Source organism: Cyprinodon variegatus, unplaced genomic scaffold (assembly GCF_000732505.1).
Source record: "Cyprinodon variegatus isolate N-32 unplaced genomic scaffold, C_variegatus-1.0 Scaffold1557, whole genome shotgun sequence".
Lineage (NCBI taxonomy): Eukaryota > Metazoa > Chordata > Actinopteri > Cyprinodontiformes > Cyprinodontidae > Cyprinodon > Cyprinodon variegatus.
Genome location: NW_015152010.1, coordinates 1,466 through 27,464, shown reverse-complemented (window position 1 = coordinate 27,464; position 25,999 = coordinate 1,466). Strand labels below are relative to the sequence as shown.

Genomic DNA, 25,999 nt, shown 5'->3' with positions numbered 1-25,999 from the left:
AAATGCCTCAGACAGCAAAAAAGTAAATTATATTATTAGACGTGTTTATAATATATAAGCTTCTATAACCTATCTTTCATACTTGTTTTTTTTTTTTAGGTCCCTGCTCTGCTGATGGTCCCGACCAAACATCGCAAAAACCAACTACTGAGACCCATCTTCCATTTTACCAATGCAAGTTTTGCATCCGTTACTTCCGGTCAAAGGGGTTTTTAAGAAATCACACCAAAAAGGTCCATAATGTCACAGAGGAAGATTCAGATGCAAATGTCTCCTCAGGCCCTGCTAAGGACGCCAGCTACACTGTAATAACGCACAATGATCATTCAAAAGTGTATTCCTGTCAGTATTGCACGTACAAGTCTCCCCGTAAAGCAAGGATCTTAAAACACCAACTGATGTATCATAACAAAGTTCCCTCTGGAAATCAGCCGGACGACACGGAGGCAGAGGAGGGATCTGAAACAGCTGCTGGACTCATTAAGGGAACATTTCCTTGCGAATGGTGTGACTATCAGATTGACCAGAAAGACAGCTGGACTGACCATGTTGTAAAAGAACATAGTGATAAGGTGAAGATTGTTTCCAACACTGAAAATCTAGAAGAGGAAGCAAGCGCGAGCTCACCCAGGCCAAGCACTCCAGCCTCATCCCCTAACTCGACAAGATCAAATGTGACTTTGACTAGAGAAGGAGATTCAGTTGAAAAACCAGAGAAAATGATGGAAACATCCGTTGAGGCAATCTCATCCATTCAGTATGCACATATAAGTGCAGTCACGCCCAACAGCACAGGTTCTTCTATTCTGTCTAAAAGATTTGCCTCTTCTGACGTCTCAAACAGCATCTCACATGTGGACTCTAGCTTACTGAATGAGGACAACTCAAGAAGCAGCTTGGAAGATGACGACGAGGAAGAAGTGGGTGAGATGGATGATCCCAACTATACAGGAACTCTCTCTGCAGATGCAAAGCAGCTGTTAATGGATGGCGATAATAAATTGCTGGAAACTAAAGGAATACCGTTCAGGAGGTTCATGAACCGATTCCAGTGTCCCTTTTGCTCTTTCCTTACAATGCACAGGCGGAGCATCTCCCGCCATATTGAAAATATTCACCTTTCTGGTAAAACCACAGTGTACAAATGCGATGAATGCCCCTTTATTTGCACCAGCCCTTTGAAGCTTGGTACGCACAAGCAGAGCCACAATCCATCAGATTTAGAAACATTGGACCTTACAGGCGACAGCCCAGAGCCTCAGAATGATGGCGCCACAGAGCCACTGAACGGAGGGAATGTAACGTCCAGAATTAATGGGAAAAAGCCAACCAGCACATCAAACGACCAGCAGAACCCTCACCGCTGCACACTCTGCAGCTTCTCTACCACCACTCTAAAAGGTCTGAGAGTCCACCAGCAGCACAAGCACTCCTACTGTGATGACCTAGATTCCACTGTCTTTGAAAGCCAGATGACTGACCAGCCAGACTCAGAAGTAGAAGCTTTTCCGATGTTTCTGCAAAAAACTCAGACATCCATATTAGGATCTGCCACCAAGAAAGCGTTAGTTACAGGAAAAAGAGCCAGGAAGTCCATAAATGACTTGCCTTTGGATCTGTCCTCAGTCAAAAAGAGAACTAGGATTGATGAAATCGCCAGTAACCTTCAAAGTAAGATAAGCCAAAGCCAGCAGGATACGATCATTAACCTAGATGACATGGATGAAGAAGACAATGGGGAAAATAACGGCAGTGGTGATGAGATTAGAAACCATGACAAAAACCCAGTCTTTGCTTACAACACGCATCTGTTTCATCAAGAGTCCTCCATCTCTCACGAGGGAAGCAGAATAGGGAAAAGAAAAAGCAACCCCAAGTTAAAACCCAGAAACATTCCAATATCCCTGACTCTCTCTGATGATGGTGAAAATATCTCAGCCAATCCAACTGATGGTACCATCAATGAGAATATGGACTATTCAGATGATTCCGGAATCATGCGTTTCTACTGTAAACACTGTGATTATCACAACAAATCGGCTCGAAGCGTTAGCACACACTATCAGAGGATGCACCCTTACATAAAGTTCAGCTTTAAGTACATCCTAGATCCTGAAGACCAGAGTGCTGTATTCCGCTGTTTGGAGTGCTATATAGAGTACACAAATTACAACGACCTGCACCAACACTACATGGATCACCACCCAGAAGCAAGCAATGTGCTAAACTTCAACCAACCGCATCTTCTGTACATGTGCCGCTTTTGTTCATACACAAGCCCCAATGTCAGAAGCCTGATGCCTCATTACCAAAGAATGCACCCCAATGTAAAAATCAACAATGCCATGATCTTCTCCAGCTACATTGTAGAACAAAGTCACAAAACCAGTGAATCGCAAACACTTAGAGAAATATTAAATTCTGGCCCCAAAAGTTTTAACTCATCATCTCCAGTGCCGAGGTCCTCATCAAGCCCGGTGCAGAAAACGGTTCCTAGGTCTCCAGAAGCCAGTGCGGAGTCTGAATCTCTCAAAGAAACTATCAGCAATGTGGTTGTTTATGACTGTGATGTGTGCTCCTTTTCTAGTGCTAACATGCACTCGGTGTTAGTTCACTACCAAAAGAAACACCCAGAGCAAAAGGCATCTTATTTCCGTATCCAAAAAACAATGAAGGTGGTCTCGGTTGATCAGTCCCACCCCTTAGCAAACTCCTCCTTCAGCCCTGGGATCCCCAGCACTCCAAAACAATCTAATTTAATGGTGTATGGATCAGATGAAGAAATGTACTACTGCAAACATTGCATATACAGCAACAAATCTGTTGTGGGTGTGCTGGTTCATTACCAAAAAAGACACCCGGAAGTGAAAGTGACAGCTAAATACATCAAGCACGGCCCTCCCACTCCTGGTCTGATGAAATTAATGGATGAACTGCAAATTGCTGCTCCCAAGCAATTTTTGAAGCAGTTTCAAAATAATGGCCATGGCGGCTCCAAAAACTCCAAACTAGGAGGTGGTGAAAAAGGGGAGGAAGAGCTGTTCTTTTGCCAGCACTGTGATTATGGCAACCGCACCGTAAAAGGAGTGCTTATTCACTATCAGAAGAAGCACAGGGAGACCAAGGCCAACGCTGACCTGGTGCGCCGTCACACTGCGGTAGTGAGGAGTCAGCGCGAGCGAGCACAAATGGTCCAGTCCAACAGCGCTTCCTCTACTGCAATCTCGGCTTCTGCAGACAATGAAAATTCGACACCTATGCGTTCCCTTAAGTGCAGACACTGTTCCTTTACAACCCCCTACGTTTATGCCCTGAAAAAGCATCTCAAGAAGGAGCACCCTACTGTTAAAGCGACAGCCATGACTATTTTACATTGGGCTTACCAAGATGGCATTCTGGAGGCGGGTTATCACTGCGAGTGGTGCATTTATTCCCATGCTGATCCCCAGGGCCTTTTGCTCCATTACCAAAGACGCCACCCTGAGCATAATGTTGATTATGCATACATGGCAAGCAAGCTATGGGCAGGGCCAGAAACCACCCAGCAAGGTGGAAATATGGACACAAAACATTACAAATGTAGAGACTGTGCCTTTGAGGCTTGCTCTATTTGGGACATTACAAGTCACTACCAAGCTGTTCACCCCTGGGCCATCAAAGAGGATGAATCTGTGCTTTTGGATATAATCAAAGGGAATGGCTCTGCTGAAAAGTTCCAGCAGCAGGTTGCAAAGGAGCAAGGAGTTATGAATTGCCAGTCTGATGAAGGAGCTCTAATTATTGCCACCCCACCTCAAGAAAGCTATTCTCACCCACGCCTTTCCATTTCTAACAATCCTTATCAATGTACTGTGTGTCTGTCAGAGTACAACAGCCTTCATGGCCTTCTCACTCACTATGGCAAGAAACACCCAGGCATGAAAGTAAAAGCTGCAGATTTTGCACAAGAGGCAGACATCAACCCCAGCTCTGTTTATAAATGCCGCCACTGTCCATATGTGAACTCCCGCATTCACGGGGTCCTCACTCACTATCAGAAACGTCACCCGCTGGTGAAAGTCACCGCTGAGGACTTTGCAGATGACATAGAGCAAATCTCAGAGTTGCACGAAGGAGACGACAAGTTCAAAACTCAGAGGCAGGGCTATGGTGCATATAGATGCAAAATGTGCCCCTATACCCATGGGACGCTGGAGAAACTTAAAATACATTACGAGAAATATCACAATCAGTCAGCCTCAGATATATTCACACCCTCTCTGAGTAATTTTTCGTCCTGCAGAGAAACCGAGCCAATGGCTGAATGCAGTGGCAGTAATATGTCAAGCACTGCTAAAGTCCAAGAGGTGAGTGAATTGGACCTTGCCCTCTCCCAGTTACCCATCAATAAGCCAGAGAAACATGCTGTATTCAAGTGTCAGCTCTGCAAGTACTTCTGCACCACAAGAAAAGGCATTGCTCGCCACTACCGCATCAAGCACAACAATGTGCGCGCTCAACCGGAGGGTAAAAACAATGTCTTCAAATGTGCTCTGTGCTCTTACACAAACCCTATCCGGAAAGGCCTGGCAGCCCACTACCAAAAGCGGCATGATATCGACGCCTATTACACTCATTGTCTGGCTGCCTCCAAGACCATGAGTGACAAGCCCCCCAAAGTGATCGCTCAGCCGCCATCAGATGGGGAGTGCTCAGAAATGAGCGAAGAGCTGCGTTTAGCGGTGGAGAGGCGGCAGTGTAACCTCTGCGGATTCCAGGCCTTCAGCAGGAAGAGCATTGTTTCGCACTACATCAAACGCCATCCAGGCGTCTTCCCCAAGAAACAGCATTCCAGCAAACTCGGTCGTTACTTTACCGTTATTTACGCCAAGGAGCCTGAGAAGACCGAAGAAGCCACACCTGGTGTAGAAGACAAGGAAGTGCTGGAGGTCCCTCTGGAACAAGAGGAAGACAGTGATGATGACTGGCTTCCCTTCAAGTGTCTGAAATGCTATCGCTTGTCCTTTAGCACAGGACAGCTGCTATCTATGCACTACAATGACCACCACAGCGTAGATCTGAAGAGGGACTTCTTGGTGTCATCCATCCCCGAGGATGAGGAGTCAGAGTTATACGAATGCTCCCACTGTGAGTTAAAGTTTACAACTCTGCCTGATCTGGCTGATCATCTTCTGAATCACAATGAGGAGTTTGAGAAGAGAGTTGTTAGACTGGAGAAGAAGAAGCAGGTTCTTGGGAAGCAGAAAGGACCTGAGGTACAGGATAATAAACTTGAGAAGGTAAGCTTAGCGAGCTCTCTGGAATATTTGCAAATCCAATGATTATTTGCTTGAGGGGATTGTTCAGAACTTTTTATACAAGTTTCTTTTAAAGTGTTAATAGCAGTAAATGTCTTACTTGTTGAGGATAATGCTGATAGGATTTTCAGTTATAAATCTATTATTTGGTCGCAGAGACTGAAGCTAATGGGGAGTTCTAAAGACCAAATAGCTAAGGTGATTTCCATCATCTTCCAACCTAAAGCTCAAAAATCTCTTCATTGTTTATGGTAACGGACCATTATTACCAGTAATGTTCCAAATTAGCCCTTATGGGCCAGTGTCTGTGATGGTTTAGATTTTTTCCTAGTTTAACTCACCTAAATCAAATAAGTGGCGAAATACAAGGCAAGGCAAATTTATTTGTATAGCACAATTCAGTACAAAGACAATGCAAAGTGCTTTACATGGTTAAAATACAGGAAGATAAAACAGAATGAAAGCAAGTAGGAAAAAATAAAAATAAATAAAATAAAACAAAAAAGAATATTAAAAACAGTTGGACTAAAGAAAATATGTTTTAGTTGAACTGTTTAACTAGAACAGTCGAAGGCAATCCTAAACAAATGTGTTTTTAGTCTGGATTTAAAGAAACTCAGGCTTTCCGCACTTTTATAGTTTTCTGGAAGTTTGTTCCAGATAAGTGGAGCATAGGAACTAAATGCTGCTTCTCCATGTTTAGTTCTGGTTCTAGGTATGCAGAGCCTCAGTATGACGTTCTGTCATTGGCTCATGCAGCTATTTGAAACAGACAAGTTAGAGCAGGGAGGCTTCTAAGACATGCAGGACACTGGGCTCATCGTGCTAGTGTTGCACATACATCCTCAATTTTGCTGTCATGTTGCACTGAGCAGTTAAAAAAAAAACTTATTTACCTAAGAATTGGAGGTCAAAGGGAATTGCACCACTAACCATCTTCCTGCTAATTTACTGAGGAGGAAACCTGTTCGCCATTTTTAGAATAACTATCTAATGTGACAGTAAGGAGATGCTGAAATAAACAAAATAGTTTTGAATTTAACCCTAATTATATTTCCTCTTTTTAAGTCTGCTTCATTTTCATATTCAGCTTATTGGAGAAACAAACATGTTTAGTTTGCACATGTTTCACACAGGAAGGTCATTATTGGTGCATATGTAAACACTGATCATCTCTGTGAAGTCCACCAAATGCTAAATGCCTTAAAGTTCCCAAGATGCTGCTCTTCTTCTAAAAAAAACAAAATTAGTGGAGCTTTTTCAAGACTATTGAGACTCTAGAGATCCTGCTCCTTAAGATTATCCATTAGCTTTGGTGTATTGGACCAACTATGTTGGATCAATAGGAGAAAAAGAGGATCAAAGACTGATCTACTGCAAGAACATATCAACTGTTTTGTAATTTTTAAATATATTCTTGCTTGAATTATTCTGAACTTCTCCTCTTTTGTTTTTAAAGCCTAACATGATAGTAACTGTTCATTTAATCAAGGTTGAGGGTTACCTGGGTTAAGAATTTTTAACTTTATCCTAAAAAAGTACATCTTTTTGAGAATGCAAACATATGACATTACAAAAGGCTTATTCAGGATGGTAGAACTAGTTATAATTATTACATATTTCTCTTAATTATTTTTTGCATTTAAATTTTTATTGTATATTAAGTGCATCAGAAATTATAACATCATAAGGTTGTTAAAATTTCTATTGATCTTATTGTTTAAGAACTGTTGCATTATTTAACTTCCTGAATAGGACAGGAGTTGTTAAAGGATATTTATGTACTCTGACTGCAGCAAATATTTTTTACTGAAATAGGCCGAAGCATTATATTTTAGTTCTCAAGAAATCTTTTTTATATACCATCAAGATCCAGCCTTAGTAAATGTATCTGAGAAGGTAAACCACATGCTGTTTGTCTGTCTCCAGGAAAGCCTTACAAATAAAACCCCCATAGGATTCAGGTGCAACTTCTGCGTGGAGATCCACCCGACCCTCCGAGCAATCTGTAACCACCTGCGGAAGCATGTCCAGTACGGAGAGGCCAAACGGGGTCATGTCAAGGTGAGCAAACCTGTTGATATTACCATGATTGAAGAGTGAGAAATTCTTTACAATTGCAACATTTTTTACTTAACAATAATATAGTAACAAAAGGTTAAAAATGCTTTCAATCACACTTTAATGGCAGTATCTTTAGATCATGAGTTAATTATCTCAACGTCTCGAGATGCTTGCGTTAACGACTTAATTGTTAGGTAATTGCGGGAATCCACTGATGGTTATCAGGATGCTTGCAGAGTGTCATGCCAGCATGCTTGGGTGGTATTTTAATCGCTGCAGAAAGTGGTTGTCTGAAAATGTGAGAAGGAAAACAGCTAACCGCATTTTTCATCTTTATTTTTATTAGAAGATGCAGATTTTTTAAGAGATTTTGAACTTTAATTCTCTCAAAGAGACACATACATTAGAAAGTGATGTTGGATAACCCAAATATTTACACATTATGAGTCTATTTTAGAACCAAGAGCAAAGTCTTAAAAAAAGAAGTATTTTCCACAGTTTTTGAGTTACAAGAGAAAACCTCCATCCATCCATATGATTCCAGATACTTAAGAAGTTTAACAGCATGACATATGCATGAGGATTGTGCCCCAGATTTCCTTTAAACTCTTAATTCCTGCCCCCTCGCTGTTGTAATTGTCAACAATAAGATGTCAAACTGTTCCTCTAAGAAAATTGTTCTCCCTACAAAATGAGACTCCATGCAAATGTAAAGATTCCTGCTGTGCAAAAATCATCCAAAGACCTTATTTCAGGATGTCATAAAAGCACACTTGTCTGATCCCTGGTGAGTTTGTGTTGTTTACTGATTCTCAACCTCTGAACTGTTTTAATAGACTCGATTCTGTATTTTGTTTATTACTAAGGAAAGCTGTCAGCCTCCCTTAGAGAAAATGAGCCATGCTGTCCCATCTTAAATGAGAGGATGAAGCTGTGAGCCATAACTTTTCAGACAGTTGGGGGTAACAGTTTGTGCATTAGTATTCCACTGAGGCTGGCACAGAGGGCAACAGGCCGGAGGATCCAGCATCATCCTCAGATCCAGGCCTGACTTTATTATGAAGGAGGAGACAGACGGGCAGCATTCAGAGTGTGAAACACTGAGGGTGCCCCATATTAGCTATACAGTCTTGCAATTTGATGTCCTTTGAAATTTCTCCACTATTCAGTTTAACCAAATACTAAACATTTAAAAAAAGATTTTAGTTGTCTTATTTTTGGGTGATCTGCAATGTTGTGTGTGCTTCTTTAGGCATCATCTCGTTGGTAAATATTTACCAAAACAAATTTCCACTATAATGTTGAGCTGCAGCTCGTTTGGGGCATTTTTCCACCTGCTTTGTACCTCTGAAATTTGAAAGTTGTGGTCATTGCTCCACATATAATCAGCGCAGCTTAGATTAGATCAAGAAAATTGTGTAGGATTGTCTTCACAACGTCTAACAGGGGTTCCTCCACGATAATTAGGTACATCCATCTTTTCTAAAATTAATAATTTCCGCAGCATGATGCTGATCCCGCCATGTTTCAACATGGTGAGGTGGATCATTTCTGTTTCACTCATTAACTGATTTGAGGTTTGGAGTTAATATGCATATATACAATAACATCATTCTCTATATGAGAGAAAATTATAACAAACACATTTGTAATCTTTGAAATCCACTTCTAAATCAGGATCTGTGCTCTGAAAGATGGATGCACAGCAGGCAGGGATTGTGAATTCAGGAAGTGGCTGGGCCTGCAGTTGGTGCTTCTTATTTATGGCTTCCTGAAGTGCAGGGTCAGATCCTTCCTCAGAAAGAATGAGTTTTCTCCTGGCAATAAAGAAAAGAGTGCAGTGATTGTCCTTCTGCTTGCGATAGCCTTACTGACCTGCTCTACAGCTGCTGAGGAAGGTGAAGGGAAAAAGATGGAAACATTTTGTTTGTTTTTGTGGTTTTTAGATTGGAGATAAGAATTGTTGGAGCTTTAGATTATGACCTAATTCATTTCTACTAATGAAATGATAAGTATTTGGCATGCTGATGGATGAATAATAAGGTGAAATTCAAGCACCAAGATGTCTCGATGTCAATTGATTCTGGAGTATTTACCAAAATAAGAACTTAAGGTGAACACAGATGAGTCAGTTTATGGATTTCAGCAAAAATTAATCAATAAGTGATCCAAAATAGCTGGAAAAATATTAATTATTTTATATCTCTCAGTATCATGTTTTGTATTTTTTAAATATTTTGTATAAGCAGTTAAAGTCGTTAAAGAATATTTAGATGTAAAAACAAAACAGTTGGTGAGCAAAACATTTCTTTGCTTTGCAGCAGGAGGTCTCTGATATCCCCCTGACTTCAAGCTCTCTAACTAACGGTGACCTGGAGGAGGACGAAGCGTCCGAAGTCGATGGCATCGATGGACACAACCCAGCCTTTGCCCGCCCCTTTTCAACACATTCTAGCAATCACCTTGCTGACGACGTTGAGCTGGAGCCCCTTGATCCGAACGTGGAAGGTGTCGAGGGTAGAGCGGCCGCCCTGGTGGCGGCTGCCAGAGCCGGGGGTCACCCATGCTCCCAGTGCGACCGGGTTTTCATGTCCATGCAGGGGCTGAGGTCCCATGAGAGGAGCCACTCGGCCATGGCTCTGTTCAGCAAAGAGGACAAATACAGCTGCCAGTACTGCCATTTCGTCTCCCCCTTCAGACACAAGTAAGTGATGAGTCATGCTCCTCATACCTAATGCTATTTCCTTCCTCTGTGTCCTGTATTTACTTCCTTGTTTCCTTCCCTATGACCTTTCTTCCTCACTTTGTTCCTTTTATTTTCTTACTTTATTCTGTCGTTTTCCTTCCTTCCTTCCTTCCTTCCTTCCTTCCTTCCTTCCTTCCTTCCTTCCTTCCTGATTGTTTCCTTTCACTCATCCTTTCCTTTTGTCATTACCTTTAAATTTTATTCCTTATCTCCTTCAGTCTTTCATTTGTTCTTTTCTTGCTGTCATTTTTTTCATTTATACTTCCTAGTTTTCTTTATTCCTCCCCTCAGTACAAAAACTCCCACCATCTAACTTTCCTTTTAACTTCTTTCCTTGTTCTTCCTATCCTCCCTCTTCCCTTCTTTATCTCATTCTGTCCTTACTAGTGCACTTCAATCTTCACCTTCTTGTTTCCTCTCCTACCTTGTACCTTTGCTTGTCCATTTTTTTTCTTTATTTTGTCCTTCTGTCTTGATGTCTTTTTCCTTACTGTGATGGTTTTTTAAATCCGTCCCCGTGATGTTTTCTCTCATCCTTTCTTATCTCTTTTTTTGCTTCATTCCAAGCATCCTTCCTTTCCTCCTTTTATCCTTTTTGTTTCCTTCTTTACTTCCTTCCCTTTGCTTTAACTTCCTTTTGTAGTTACTTTCTGTTTCAGATCTTTAAGCAGCCTAAATTTGTAAAAACTACAGAGTGTAGAAATCCATAATGTTTTTGATATGTATGTTCTATGTGTTTGTATAAACAGCCGCCATTATAAAATCAGAAGGAACCACTGATCGCTACTCAGCATGGACCTATATTTAAACACCAGTTCTCTCTTGGATATAATGGATTAAAAACTAAACTTATTTCTATAAATGTTCTGAACCTTTTATCCACCACTCTTCAGTTGGTCACCACCAGCAGCCAGCCTGCTGCTGCTGTTGGAAGCATTTATTTCTTGTGGCTCAGCAAAGCTTTGGAGTCCAGATTAAACCAGTTTTTCAGCACCAGTGAGAGTCAGGAAAAGCCAGTTGTAAGCAGCCGTTTTAGCACCAGAACTGGTTTGACGTTTGTGTTTTCTGAAAAATGGTAAATGCACCTACAGCAGGTAAGGTCCATCATCAGGAACATTATCCGCTGTAGGTGCTAATTCGTTCTTTTGATTGTGTGGTTACTTTAGGAGAAAAAAAAGATTCTATTAAGTTGTATTAAAAAAACCTACATGCACCAGCAGACATATCAAAGAAAGTAGCCTTCTTTCCCCTACATTTTAAACCCTTTGCCCGTACACCCTCCCATTCTGACACCATCTGTCTTTCAAATCATCTAGCTGTTGAGCCCGTTTTGTTCCAAGCACAGTTTTGCACCTCGCTCTGTTTACCCGATCGCAATCCCTCCGACTCTTCAATCTTCTCTGAGATTTCCCGCCAGCTCGGAGGAAGAAGGGCAAACATTACAGCAAGAGACGGGACATTTTGGTCCTGCAATTTGTTTTATCTGCAGCAGAGACAGCGGGAGCGAGAAGGAAAGGGAGAATCCTCATCTCCTCTGAGCTCCCAGGTGTAATCCCTCTGCACTGTACATGCCCCGACCCAGAAAGAAGCTGCATTCCCGCGCCACCATAGAGGGCCTAGCATTAAAAACACAGCTCCCTTCGTCTCTACTGAAAACAATTCCCTACAGGGGATTGTGGGTAGATGAGTTCATCCCCCTTGGCTCAGTGTTATGGAGTCATTAGCAGCTATGTTGCTGTTGGTTTTATAAACGTCATTATATTTTTCTCCTTTTTCTCCTTCTAATCCCATCCTTCCCCCTCTGTCATGTTTTGTGCCCTGACAGCCTAGACAGACATGTGCAGTCTCACCATGGCCACCACAAGCCCTTCAAATGCAAGTTCTGCACCTTTAAAACTGCCTACGCAAGTCGCCTGAAGAGCCACCTGCATAAGGCCCACACAGGTAAACACAGACCTGCATGCAGTCACATTGAGTCACTCTTTACAGCGACATCCATTAGGTCTAAACAGATTTTTTTTTATTGATTGCACAGCACATATTGTTTGAGGTCTGCTTATTGAAATGCCAAGAAGCTTATCTTTAGTAGAGATGAAATATTCCAACCCGCTGTCTTCCGTTGTACTTTCAGGAAGTTGAAATGTTCTAAACGCGATGTTCTCTACAGATAAAGCTCAATAAGGAAGTCGTTTTCCAGGCTAAACCACTTCTAGTAAAGGCACCTAACAGCCAGATCAGGCAGCAGGAAAAAGCCAACTAGACTTTGTGGGGGCATTCAGAAATATAAGCAGTTATGTTTTTCTCTGCAGCAACACAAAATTGTGAATAAATTCATACAAATCAAGCACATCTGGTTGGGTGCAGTCTGCATGTTGTTGCCTTGTCCCATTGATATGTGCAATGAATATAAAATTAAATCTAATCTAACCTGATTGGCTCCACCGACTCTTAATTTGGGAGATATCAGCTTTCTAAAAATGTTTGATTGAATCCACCTACTAATAATACACATTAACTTGAAATACTCTAACAGTCAAAGCACTTAGCTTCATTATTTGTTTGAACAGAAGTACTTTTCAATACAACATTTGCAACAAACTGTTTTCTACCCCTTAAAATTTCTCAGATTCGTCACTTTATAACGACTAACTTCCATGTATTTCATTAAGATTTCACATGATAGATCAACACACAGTGATGCTAAATTGTGAAATGATGGGAATTGTATAAATGGGCGGCTGCAGTTTGTTCTAAACCTTTGTATTGAAGTAATTATAGCATGTAGGATCATGCAAAGGATGGTTGTTCTGCTGGACGATCAACCTCTCTCTATTTGGCAGCTTCTAACAGCTTTTCTTTATGGAATTCCCTTCATTTAACTTCTCCCTGCTTTGCAAGAACTGTGCTGATAGTTTTATGAAGGCTTTCGTCTTTGTAGGTTTGCACTTGTGCCACGCTTTCCCATTTTTAGATGATTAATCGAACACTGTTCTTTAATTGCCGTTTTGTAACCTCGTCCCGCCTCTGTCTTGTGTTTTCTCCTGAGTTTGTTCACCTAATGTTCACCATCAGACCTTATGAGCGCTTCACAGAGGAAGCTACATTTATAAAAGAGTTCAAATTTACTGTTTAAGTAGTTTTTGAAGTCAGCTTGTAGTTTTGGGTTTAGTTTAGGGGTATCGGAGTAAAGGGGGTTGAATGCTTATGTTATCCTCACAGTTCTGTTATTCTTGTTCGTTAAAAGCAATTAAATACCGCACTGGAAAAAAAATCAAAATCTAGATAAGTAATTGCTTCTTAAAATAAGTGCATTTGTTCTTGAATTGAGAAGGTAAAAGAGACATTTTGCCAATGGGACAAGACAAATTACATTTAAAATAAGAAAACACATTTATATTGTCTTATTTGAAGTGCATTTTATCTAAATATCTTATTTTAAGCATAAAATACTCATTATATTGGCAAATCATCTCATTTACCTACTCAGATGGTAAGGGTAAATACACTTAATTTCAGAAATTTGTACTTATTTCTAGATTGTTTTTCCAGTGCAGCTATCATTTTCCTTACAGTTTAAAGTTATATGTTACCTTGCGTTGGTCAGTTACAAAAAATGCCTCATGGTTTCTACTTGTAAAAGTTTAAAATATCTCTGCTGACATTGTTTTAGCTTTCAGTTTGTAGGTTATGTCCTCTGAATCTAACCGTGTTTCCAGATCTCTGCGAAACAAATCATGTTCTTTCTGTCCAAATAATGATAATTAAAAAAATAATAAAATAACTGAAATTCATTGCTATTTGTTTTTCCTGCAGGTGAACAGCACACATACAAGTGCTTGTCCTGCCCCTTCTCCTCTATGACCATCAGCCAGCTGAAGGAGCATTCCCTGAGTAACCACGGTGAGGTTTTGACCCTCCCTAAACTACGAGCCGCCATCCAGGCTGCACACGCTGCTATCCGGCTTCCTCGACCGACCGTTCAGACTGAGCACGCTCATCTGACCCCAGATGGTAAAGCAACACCTTTAAAAGATATTCCAATAAATACAGGAGTATTAAATAATATAAAATGGATAAACTATAAGGTTTTCAAAAGTTTAAATGGAGTATCTTGGTTACATGGGAGTGCATAGAGGGCATAGAGCTTGGAATCCTTAGGTTCTGAGTTTGAGCCCTTTTTCTGCAACTCTGGGTCTCTGAGCAAAACCCTTAACCCCACACCGCTTCCCGGGTGCTGCACAATGGCAGCCCAGTGCTCCCCAAGGGAATGAGTTAAATGCAGAGCGGTAATTTCTCCAAGTTTAGGTCAATAAAGTTCAATTATTATGATTTTTATTACAGAATAGGAAGGAGTTGGAAAAAATTACTGTCTCAGAGGTTTAACACATTAAAAAGTACTAGTTGTCTGTTAGTTTTACACGTTTCACATCAGCTGTTTTCATTTTTTTCATCCATATTTTTATTCCTACACATAAAAAAATATTTCCAGTTTGATTTCTGCTTCCAGTTTCGACTTCCATCTCTTCTTTGACGCCTTCTCTTTGTCCATACTGTTAAATGAAAGTGGCACCTCAGCTGAAGTTTGACACGCCGCTGTGTGTTGAGGTGTTGCCGTGGTTCTTCTGTTTTTTTCCTCAGCGGCGGCGTTAGCTTGCAGGCTTTTCTTGGCAGCAGCTGTCACCTTGCTGCTGGAGCTGTGGAATCTTCCCTGGAGCTCGGAACAGTGCAGCATTCCTCAGTGCACCATCCTCTGCTGTCAGCTGTGCGCTAGCAGGACAAATGAAGCATTGAGCGAGAGCAGAGCTGACATATTGAATGTCTCCGTGCTGCGTCAAACCAGCTACCTTTCGCTGAACGCCTGAAATTCAGACTGAGCAAGTCTTTTGTTCTTCGCTGTGAAGGTTGTGGATCAATTGCTTCTGTTTTTGCAGTAATATTTACCCAGATTTCCTATAAATTATATATCTAATATAATGGGGCTTTTAATTTGCTGGAGACTATGAGAACTCCATTGTTCCTTTGCTGCTAAAACAGGTGCTCCAGCTCTGATTCATGCAGTAAACCTACAAATCAGCGCTGAATTTGCTCTCTGATTTATTCATTTCCACATTGCAGACAGGATATTAAAGGATGAAAAAACTGTGGCCTTGTTAAATCTGAACTTCTTTGCCTCCTTTGCAAAAAATCTGAAACTGGATATTAAAAACAAAACAAAAACAACAAAATATAGAAAGTGCAAGCTTTTCTTATATGCTTCCTCACACTCCGACTGCTGAATTAGGCATTTTCTACATGGGTACATGATCTATTGGTGTCACTTCCGTTTATTTATTGATGTGTCGGAGGCTCAAAGTAGGACGGGAGTATGCACCCGATCACTGATATCACTAAGCCCTGGGGGGGAGGCTAAAGATGAGTGAAGATGCTCATGCTTGTGCTTTTTTACCACCGGAGTTGGGATTTCAGTTTGGTGTTGCCAGTTCATGCACTGCTGTAACAGTAGGTAGATTATTTTTAGCTTATTATTTTTAGTTTTAGCTTTATGCTGAATGATTATGCAGCCAGAATTTCTCACATTTGTAGGATTTAATAATAGGTCTGTTCCAGATCAGCAATGGGTGCCTTGTTGTTCTAATGACAGCTCTAATGTGAACATATGGAATATTCTAATGCACAGGTTTGCTTTAATTCCTCATAAAGTTTACAGCATTAAAACTGTAGAAAAAATGTAATGTGCATTATAACATTTGTACTGATTTTGTGCAGATTATGCAAATCTGTCTGGATGCTATTTGTGTCATAAGAAAAGAATATTTTAGCACCAGTTATGATGATTAGTTTCTACAAGAGGCAATAATTTTGTAATGCGCCAAAAAATTATTTCTCAACGGAAAAATAGGATGTGAAAGAATTTTTTTTTTAACTTAGTCAGTTATTACAATCACAAAGGAGTTTAAAATTGAATGGGAAATAAGATACCGGATTATTATTATCATTATAATTTTCCTTTTTTTGTACGTTATTTATTTTTACAATGAATGCTTAAAAGTGTGGCATGCAGCCCCCCTTTATGCTAAACTTTTAACAACATTTTTGCAGCAATGACAGTTGCGAGTGTGCAGAGGTTAGTTTCAACCAACTTTGCTCTCTTTAATGATTGTTGTTTTGTTTTTTTGCGTTTAGTTCTGTTAGCAGAAATTCTCCCAAGTTCTTTCATTTTAAGCTTTTTTCAAGTTTTGTCACGGATTCTGAACCTGAGGTAGAGGTTCACATGTTCCAATATGAAAGATGATTATGCTTTGATCTAAACGGTTCTGTTCTATCTCTGCCTAAGTTTATGGTTGTTGACTTTGACTTTGAACCTTTATCTGGATATTTTTTGAGGACGGCCCTTTGTTTAGCTTCATCGATTCTCATTTTAACCCTGGCATGTTTCTCTTTCCCCAAATCTTAATCCCTTTTTAGGGGTTATTTTTCCTTCAATATACACCTATTTTTTGTAGAATACAATATACCGGTAATACCATTGTTGCCCTCTGGGAAAAGGCTTCTCAGCATCTGCTGCAGGTACAGTAGATTCTGCAACAGCTTCTTCCCCACCGCCATCAGACAGCTGAACTATTGAAAAAACTCTAAATCATGTCACAGACTCTGCATCACACTGATAATACCAAACCAATATACTGCACCATATATATTTAATGCTCTAAACTTCCATATCAATGCGTTATATAACATGTTTTTTCTCCCACTATGTTAACATTTGATCACTGCTGCGATTTTATGGAATGAAAATGTTCATTTCACTGCTAAGCTGCTGCTCATTCACTGTCTGAAAGCTGTACAAAATGAAATTTCATTTTGTGTACACTGCATACAAAATGACAACTAAGTTTGTCTAAGTTACAATACCATTATAATAAGGGTATTCTTCCCATTATTTAATCTAAACAAGATTTGAAGAGTATTGCTTATGGTTGTCAATAGATCTGCCACCTACGCTGAGAATCTCTGCAGTTCACTAAGAGTTCTCGGATTATTGGTGCTGCCAGCTAACTGGACGGTTGTGTCTTGATGGGTTTGCAGTTGTGCAATGCTGCTGCTATTTTAAAACGATGAATTGAAATCCTAGGACATAACGTTACATACCTTCCAGGGTTTTAAAAGTCTAGATTCCTTCCTTCCTAGTGTGTCTGGCATGTTTTTTGGTTTTCACAATGCTGTTTCCACAGCTTGATTTTCCCTCCATTGAATTTACTCATTAGCTCTCTTTTTAAGATCTTAATAAGCCGTCTCGTTTTTCTGCCACTTTCTCAGATCCATCAGACCTGGAGCCAGCTGATGTCTGTCAGCAGCTCAGTCCCTACCAGCTGGCTTCACGGAGTCAGATGTCCTCCAGCTTTCAACCCGCCGGCTCAATGGCGGGTGACGGTCGTCCAGACGGCATCCTCACATGCGAGTTCTGTGAGTTCAGCTCCGGATACATGCAAAGTTTGCGGCGGCACTACAGAGACCGCCATGGTGGCAAGAAGCTCTTCAAGTGTAAAGATTGCTCCTTTTTCACCTGCTGCAAGTAAGAAGAACTGCTGAGCCTCAATACAAATGTTCTCTCCTGTTTCAGCACATTGTGAAGACTGCAGAATTCATCTCCATTTTGCTCCATTTACCTTTTTTTTTAGGGACAACTTCTCAATGCATGTTGATGCTGGTCACCACAACAGTGGAAGTGGGGAGTTGTCTAGGGAACTGCACTGCCCGCTCTGCCTCTACCACACCATACACAAAAGCAACATGATTGACCATATTGTTCTGCACAGAGGTAGGCATACCTATTCATCAGGTGTTTAGATTGTTGGTGCCACTGACTTTACTTAAAACCTGAATAATGAATGATTACCAACAGTTCCTAGTTACCGGGGTACATGTGTTTTTGACATATAATGGATTTTTTTTTTATATTGATAAGTGTTTTGTTTAAAAGATTCATATTTAGCTTTAAAAATATGACATACTTTTCTCTTACATATCTTAGTTGAGATTAGTTAATCTTACCTCTAGTTTATTTAAGTTTACCTTTTCTCTTTAAGGTTGGGCTCCGCTTAGTTTAAGTAGCCTGTTTTAGTGATTCCTAACTTTTTTTTTGCTCAGTTTAAATAGGCTTTTCTAGGCTTAGGTTAGTTTAAGTAAACTGTTTTGATTTGTTTATCAAATCTCACATAAACTCAGCTGATTTTAGTTTGTTAGATTGTCTTACCGTAGTTTATCTTAGATAACTTTAGCTCAGATTAGGGGTTTCATTTACCTTATTAGTCTTAGCTCTTTCAGTTTAGGTCAATTTTTAAGCTCATTTTATCTTTGGCTAAGCTTGGTTTCGATTGGTTTTGCTTTGGCTCAATTTATCTAATGCTGAGTTAAGCTCAAAAACAGACCTAAGTTAAAATATAGCACACATTTTAGTAAAAACTGAATTCCCACCAAAAGAAATTACTAGCATACATTTTTAAAGTTTATTTGAGTTCAGAAAATCTTGTATTCCTTTTCCTGTTTACATTGTAAAAGGCAAATTTTTCCATTAGTTCCTACTCGAAAATGTTTTCTGTGGCGGTATTTTCTCTCCTGATAAAGCTATTGTTGCGGGTCTTGCAAAGTAGACTTAATAAGATTGGCGGCCTTGTGGTTAGGGCATAGCGCTTGAAATCCTGAGGTTGTGAGTTTGAAACCCACTCCCACAGACTGCCACTCTGGCTCTCTGAGCAAGACCCTTAACCCCACACTGCTCCCGGGAGCCCTACGATGGCAGCCCTCTGCTCGGAAAGGGGATGGGTTAAATGCAGAGAGTTAATTTTTCCAATGTGAGATCAATAAAGTTTAGTTATTATTATTATTATAACTCAATGTTTATATTGGCCTGTTTGACAGGACATGCTTTTGATTCATATTCAAATTTTTAGAACTACAGTCAGACAGAAATGTCAGACATGGAAATGAACTTTTTAGTTTCGCTGAAAGACTGGAAGCAAGGTAAACTGTTTCCTTACATTTGCTTATATTACCGTCTCTCAGTGGTTCCCTGGCAACCTCAAGGTGGCATCAGGACTACAGGAAGTCCCACAGATCTGTTTGCTTTCATTTCTGACAGTGCAGTAAAATGTGTTATGCCGCACTGTTGAAATTAATTTAGATCTTTGCAATTCTTCCTCTTTTTTCTCTGTAATAATCAAACTGTTTTTCTCCATCTTCTCCTTCAGAAGAACGTGTGGCTCCTCTGGAAATGAGCCGCTCCAAGCTTGCACACTACTTAGAGGGCCTTGTGTTTTGCTGCCACAAGTGCACCTTCACGTGCTCAAGTGAGCATGCCCTGCAACTCCATCTCCAGAACCACGATGAGCTTAAGCCGTACCAGTGCCAGCTCTGCTACTACGACAGCAGCCGCCGCAGCCAGCTAGAGGAGCACCTTCGTGTTGAACACAAGGTCGGTTTGGGACCAATATGTGTAGTTTTACACAACTGGTCTACTCTGTGATCATAGAGACACCTGGGATTTTAAAACTAATAGACTTAGTTTTTAACTCCAAGTAGCAAATTATTAGAGTCAAATTTTTTGACATCATTTTAACTTATTAAATCATATCTGTGTGTTTAATTTGTGTGTTACTATAATTAATAACTGTATTGTTACTTTAACTGCCAAAAAAGTAGATGTAGGTCATCAGCTGCAGTCATTACAACAGATTCTTGGGTTCCTGTTTGCAATTAGTTTAAAACTGAATAGGAAACGAAGAAGGATCTAAGATGCTGTAGAAAGGCAGATCTGTTTCTACTATTACATCAGCCTTTTATGACAAATGTACAATTTGAGATAGTTTTCTACATTTATTTTACAGTTTATTCACTGGCAGTGAGTCGATACTTTAGATGTTGAATCTTTTTTGTCCGTGGGATCTAAACCCTTAAAAAGCCACTATTTCTTATTAAAATACTTCTAAAAGTATTTGCATTGTTTCAGGGGGAAGCTGAAGAGTTTATAGATCAGTCGTTTTTGTTTCCCAAACTAATGCAGCTAAAACTTTCCCAGGCCTTCTTACAAATGGGATCTGTGGGAATCTGTCCTTCAAAATGGGTTTCCATTTTTATGTGACACCATTGAGAGGTTAAGGGATAGCTCAAGATAGATTCTTTTGCCAGGTGTGAATAAAATCTGAGTGTTTTTGATAGAGTTCATGCCGTTAAAGCATTATAGTCAAGAGTTTTTGAAATGGGCAAAAATCAATAAGTTTAAAGCAGGCCTAGGCCACAAATGGTCATGTATTTTCACCAAATAGAATAAACATGAAACATTTTGACAAAAACAGGATCTGCAGGAAGAATATATTTATTCTGGTTACAAAAGATGAAATGATGTCTTGTCTTTGTATATAAAAAGCAGTTTCCTCCTATTTTTAAAAAAGACCTGTTCTGAAAAGTGACTCCTTGTTTCTGATCAGGTTATCCGTAACTTTGAGCTGATGGGTCGAGTCAATCTGGACCTGCTGGAGATGTTAAATGAGCAAGAGAGCAGCATAGAGGAGGAAGAGGAGAGTGAAATTATGGAGATGGTGGTGGACGGAGAAGCCAACCTGCAGGAGGAGGAGGAAGAGGAAGAGGTGGATGATGACGACGATGAAGGAATGGAAATCATTGAGAACATGGTGGATCACCAGGAAGAGATGGACGATAAAGATGTGGAGGAAAACATCAAGGAGGAGGAGAATGAGGGGTTGGATGAAGAGGAGCAAGATGAGGAAGAGCTGCAGGAGGAGGAAGACGTGGAGGAGGAGGAACAAGTTAAGGAGGTGATGAAGGAAAACCCTGTTCTACAAGGTACTAATCCACATCAAGGAAAAATCTTCTGTAACATATTTATGAAACATCAAATCAAATCATTGAAACACATTTAAAACATTATTGGATGTACTTTATTGTTTCATTATATACAGTCAAGATCTTCTTTGTTTGCATGATGGAAATGATCAATTGTTTAACATTTCCATCTTTGGGCTGCAGCAGAGCAGCAATAATCCCAAATATTCAGAATAGGTTTAATAAAGAAAGGAGTTTTACATTTATGAGTTGTAAGAAAGTCTGTTTCCCGTACCTTAGTGAAATTTGGTTATTGAATGTAACTTCATTTATTAGCTTGCACTCAGCACAGTAAATTAAATCTCAGAGAAGAATGATCCCAGTTCAGTAATATGCATTTAATGTTTTAAAGAGTAGCTGCCTCTTTTATATTTGATGACTACAAACGACCGTCGAGGAAGACGAATAACTGGGAGTGATGCAAGGGACAAACAAACGGAGCAACACAACCCAGAGTCTTACAAGCTCACTGCTGCAATTTGACAAAAAAAAAAAAACTTGTTCGTAAGATCTGGATTTATCAACTTAAACAATAATAATAATAATGAATTTTATTTATAACACAATTTACATTTGACTTAAAATCTCAAAGTGCTAAAACAATACATGAATGTACCAGAAGCAGCAGTACATGGAATTTAGAGCAATGTTTGCCTTTGGGCTGACATTAAAATCCAGATAAGTGTTTTTAAAAGAGTGAACAAAAGTTGTGACATGATCACCGTTTACTTTTTTTTTTTTCCCTGTTATCAACGACTCGTATCATCATGTGTTTACTTACCCCTAAAGTTGAATATTTTTTTCAACTCCATTTCCCAGAGGTCCTTGCTTCTCCCAGCAGCACCAGTTCCGGGCAAAGCGGTGGGGAGAAGCGACTTCCCTGCGAGTTCTGTGGCCGCTGCTTCACTAACAGCCTGGAATGGGAAAGACATGTCCTGCGGCACGGCATGTACGTCTGCACGCTGCTGTTGTCTGTCTCTGTAATTTCCCTGCAAAAGGGGACTAAACCAGTACATGCCACATGCTAACCTTTAGTGTGGAAAAAAAAAGGATTTAGGGTTTTAAAAGTCTGGAAAAATATGGAACTTAATTTAAGTATTTCCCAGGTTTCAGGGGGGAAAAATGGAGCATGGGAAAAAAACAAAAAAGAAAGCATCTCTCATGTTCAGCTCTAAAAATGGGCCAAAATTCAGTATGAGTTTGGCTTCCAGAATTTGTGTTAACACAGTTAAGAAATGCATCCATTTATTAAACTTTTGTCCTATATGTCCCTCCTTTATCTTCAGGGTAGTTGAAAACATTCGCCATGACACCAGCTCTACTTCAGCCATGGACGCCTCAGCTCCGTCCTCAAATGACTCCTCTGCTAACGAGGACTCAAGACTGGACCTGGCTGGTTACGACAAAGAGGAAGAACAACCTGCTGATCTCTCACTGACTAGTCAAAGCCAGTATGTGGAGGACAAAGAATTGCTTCACACCAAAAAGGATCAACAGTCTCCTTAAACTGATTGTAGCGTCAAATGGGGGAGAAAAAAATGACGCAGACATCTTTTGGGAGACTGAAAATGGAAGAAAAGTGACTTTTTAATCAGTTGGTGCATTAGTAGTTTTTTTTTTAGGTGTTACATATATAAGTATTAGGTTGTCCTGCATAAAAACGTCTGAGCTCTTTTAAATGGGCAGTCCCCTTGGACAGAACTTAATATATTGGTAACCAATAGTGAACAGAACTCTTTTATCGCTGACATTCTGGTCAAATCCACCGTGAACGACCCCTACCTTGATGAAACTAAGCTATTTATGAAGAACATTGTCCAAATCAATGACTTAAAAGTTTGCATTTTATTATTTCAAGCATCTTTTCATGCTCCTGCCCCCCCCCCCCCTGCTTGTCCAGGTTTAGTGAATTTTAACTTCAAACCAACGGTGGGTAAAAGAGTCGAAAAGTTTCCCCTACTGAACAATTCTTTTTTTTTTTTCTGGGTGAAATTTGGGACTTTTTTTCCATATTGTGTTAAATGTGTAGGAATATTCCTTTAGAAACAATTGCACCTTACCTATGTTCATAAAATACAAAAAAAAAATGTTTCCTTCATTTTTAGAGATTTTGAACATCTTCCCCTGCCTTTGTAGCAAATTGCTATAATCTAGCTCCCTTTATATGATATTATACTGAGTATAAGCCTTCAACCTGTGATGCCCAGCTCCTTTGACCTGTACTTATTGTTTGTTCTGTTTGTCGGTAAAATAACACAACTCCTTGTTATCCCTGTCAGATCTTACGTTTATAGAGCTAGAGATATGTTTCAAGTGTCATAACTGTAGCCATATCCGTTAAAAATGAGCAACAAGTGAATAACAGGTTTAATGAAAAGGCCTCTTGATGAAGGCAGATTACACTTGTCTTTTTAGTGTTAAATGTTGGTTTGGGTGTTTGCAAACCCTTCTGCAGAGACCCAGACAGCATTAACCCATCCACAGGTTCACCGGGTTACACCTCAATCAGAATCAAACCCCAGTAGGTTAAGTCCTCAGCTGCGCTTTCATACCCAGTGCCTTAGAAAACAACCCCTCAAACAGCAAATGAACTAAACGGCGATTCAACAGCTTTAAAGTTTAATACAAATTCACATAAATTGAACAACAGAAGTAGCAACCGATGCTACTTCTGTTGTGCGCAGAGTAAGCCCTTTTGTTCCATCAAGGTTAAAAAGATTGAATAAGCATCATTTCAGTGGCAATCCTTGAAATGTTAATAAATTGCTACACATATCGAGTCCTTTCTCGTTGCCATCCTGCCAAGGGACTATGTACACCAGCTCTAACCTCTGCTTGGTGAAAATTCCCTACAGATGGGAGACAAATACATATGAACACTACCAAGAACTCCCACTTTCTCTCCTAGCTCTGGCCTCTATGTACAATATGGAGGTGTGCGCTCTTATGTTTTCTTGTATGCTCTTGATGACTAAGGATGGTCAATGTCAGCTGAGAAGAAATGGTGTTTCTCGCACAAATGCAATAGCAGGACCCTCTGTGACAACTGCTGCTACCAGGCTCCTCAACTCATCTGCCGTAAAAGCTCTGTGGGCTAGTTGCTATGGCTACTAGGTTTGAAAATCCATTTTGTTGTCATGATTATTGATTTAACTGGCTGTAATATAAATGGTGAGGCTTAAACATTTTAAAGTAATTTTGTGGGGGGTGGGGTGAAAAGGAAATAACTGTTTTTTGAGGAAAAATGTTTGTCAATCTTCCGAGGACCATTTGGAGCTGGATTAGCAGTCAGTTTGGCCATCCAAATAACTCCTTTATATATATTTTTTGCTTGCAGTGGGTCCTTTAAAGTCGTATCGTCAAATGTTAAGTCGAAGTAAAGGAATTCACTAAAAAGACTAGTGTAAGCAAAGCCGAACGTCCCACATACAGATAGAACTGACTGTTAAGGAGTTAGAAGAAAACACTGCTAAACTCTTATTCTGTGTTGATAAAAATGTAGTAGTCCACATCTGTGTGCTTTTTAATTATTTTTTTTTCTTTTGGTAAATGGCCTGTATTTTACCATTTTTGTATCTTGTTGATCTTGAAAAATAAGCAGAGATTGTATTTGTTGGTAAGCTGCTGCTTAAATGCCCTTAAGCCTTATGAGAAAATTAAGTTAAATTCATGGTCAATTCGACAGGAAACGGTGAAGAATCTGTGATTAAAAAAAACAGCAGATAGCTCTGATTTTCTTTTTAAAAATATTGAGGAGCACAACCAATGGGATTGTGTTTTGGGTACCAAAATATTTATGAAGCCTGCTGTGTTTGCTGCTGTACTTGTTTTTTTTGTTTTGTTTATATTATTTGCAATGAATTGTTGATGGAGATAGTGAATTTCTGGTTTGGACCTTAGAATCCAATGTGTAGGACAGATAAAGCTACGTTAGCAGCCATGTATAGAAAACAAAACTCAATTTTTTCTTTAGTGTAAACTGTGATGTTTCAGAAAGGATTATTTAACCCTTTTTTTTTTTTCATTTTTAATGTTTTTATTTTATCGGGGAAGAAAAAAAATGAAGATAACCTTAAGAGACTCTTAAATCTGAAATCCAACATTATTAAGCTGTTGTTAAATGTCTGGTTGCTTTTTTTTTGTGTAGGAAAGGAAAAGAAAGGAAGCATGAAAAGAAACTTCTTGAGTTATCGGGCAGTTTTTCTGGCGAATGAAGAGATGATGCAAACAATAGACCACCATCTGGGTTTCCAGTCAGCCTATAGATGTAGCCAATCCATGTCACCAAAAACCTTGTCCCTCCTCTGTTTTCTGTTTGGTTACCAGATATGCTGATGACTCATTTAGTCTATTGGTTACCCGCCCATAATCTCTCAATCTTCCCAGTCGACAACAGGTGAAGGCAGCAGCCCTTATCTGCTCCTCCGCTCTTGAAATTTCTTAAAACCAGTTGAGCTGGTGCTGAATCTTGAAGCTGTTCTCACATCATTTTGCAGAACCAACTTGTGTCTATCCCCTGAAAGGAAAAAAAAGAAGAAAAAAAAACATTTGAAAGTAGTCGTCGTAGGAATACAGTTTTATCGCCCGGCCCGGCGTCACCCAGAGGAATCTGGACGAATGCGGCCATGAAGCTGTCGGCCCGGTATTGTCCGTTCTGTGATGATCGTTAATGAATCCTTCACTGTGTTCTTGATCCAGACTGTAAATCCCCCACTTTACTAAATGTTCCCGCCCCTGCTGAAGACACACTGGATACTTGTATATATGTTTAGTTTGTTTAAAAAAAAAAAGCTTTTCTCTTTTCAGACTGTTGTCTCCATAGTTTGAAACTAGAATCTCTCCTTCTTGCCTTTTTTTCCTATATAAATCTGATTACCTGATGGTGGGTTGTGATGTTGCCTAGAATGATTGTTTACAATTTTATTCCATTTATCTCTGGATATTCTGTAAATATTGTAATTCATTGTCTTTTTTTAACTTGATAATAAAGTTA

At 39.8% G+C, this 25,999-nt stretch overlaps 1 protein-coding gene across 6 annotated transcripts in view; it reads left to right on the top strand.

The window, feature by feature from the left end:
- Positions 1-25,796, top strand: part of znf462 (zinc finger protein 462) — a 59,740-nt gene extending 33,944 nt beyond the window's left edge. For 3 of the 6 annotated variants that reach the window (XM_015403749.1, XM_015403750.1, XM_015403751.1), the window contains exons 3-13: positions 100-5,279; positions 7,227-7,361; positions 9,683-10,065; positions 11,933-12,051; positions 13,921-14,118; positions 17,425-17,680; positions 17,787-17,926; positions 19,356-19,579; positions 20,592-20,967; positions 21,826-21,955; positions 22,293-25,796. In XM_015403749.1, the coding sequence (XP_015259235.1) occupies positions 100-5,279; positions 7,227-7,361; positions 9,683-10,065; positions 11,933-12,051; positions 13,921-14,118; positions 17,425-17,680; positions 17,787-17,926; positions 19,356-19,579; positions 20,592-20,967; positions 21,826-21,955; positions 22,293-22,512 (7,361 nt within the window). In that variant the 3' untranslated portion in view covers positions 22,513-25,796. The remainder of the gene's footprint in view (positions 1-99; positions 5,280-7,226; positions 7,362-9,682; positions 10,066-11,932; positions 12,052-13,920; positions 14,119-17,424; positions 17,681-17,786; positions 17,927-19,355; positions 19,580-20,591; positions 20,968-21,825; positions 21,956-22,292) is intronic. The other 3 variants (XM_015403755.1, XM_015403752.1, XM_015403756.1) reach the window with 3 other exon arrangements.
- Positions 25,797-25,999: the final 203 nt, after the last annotated feature.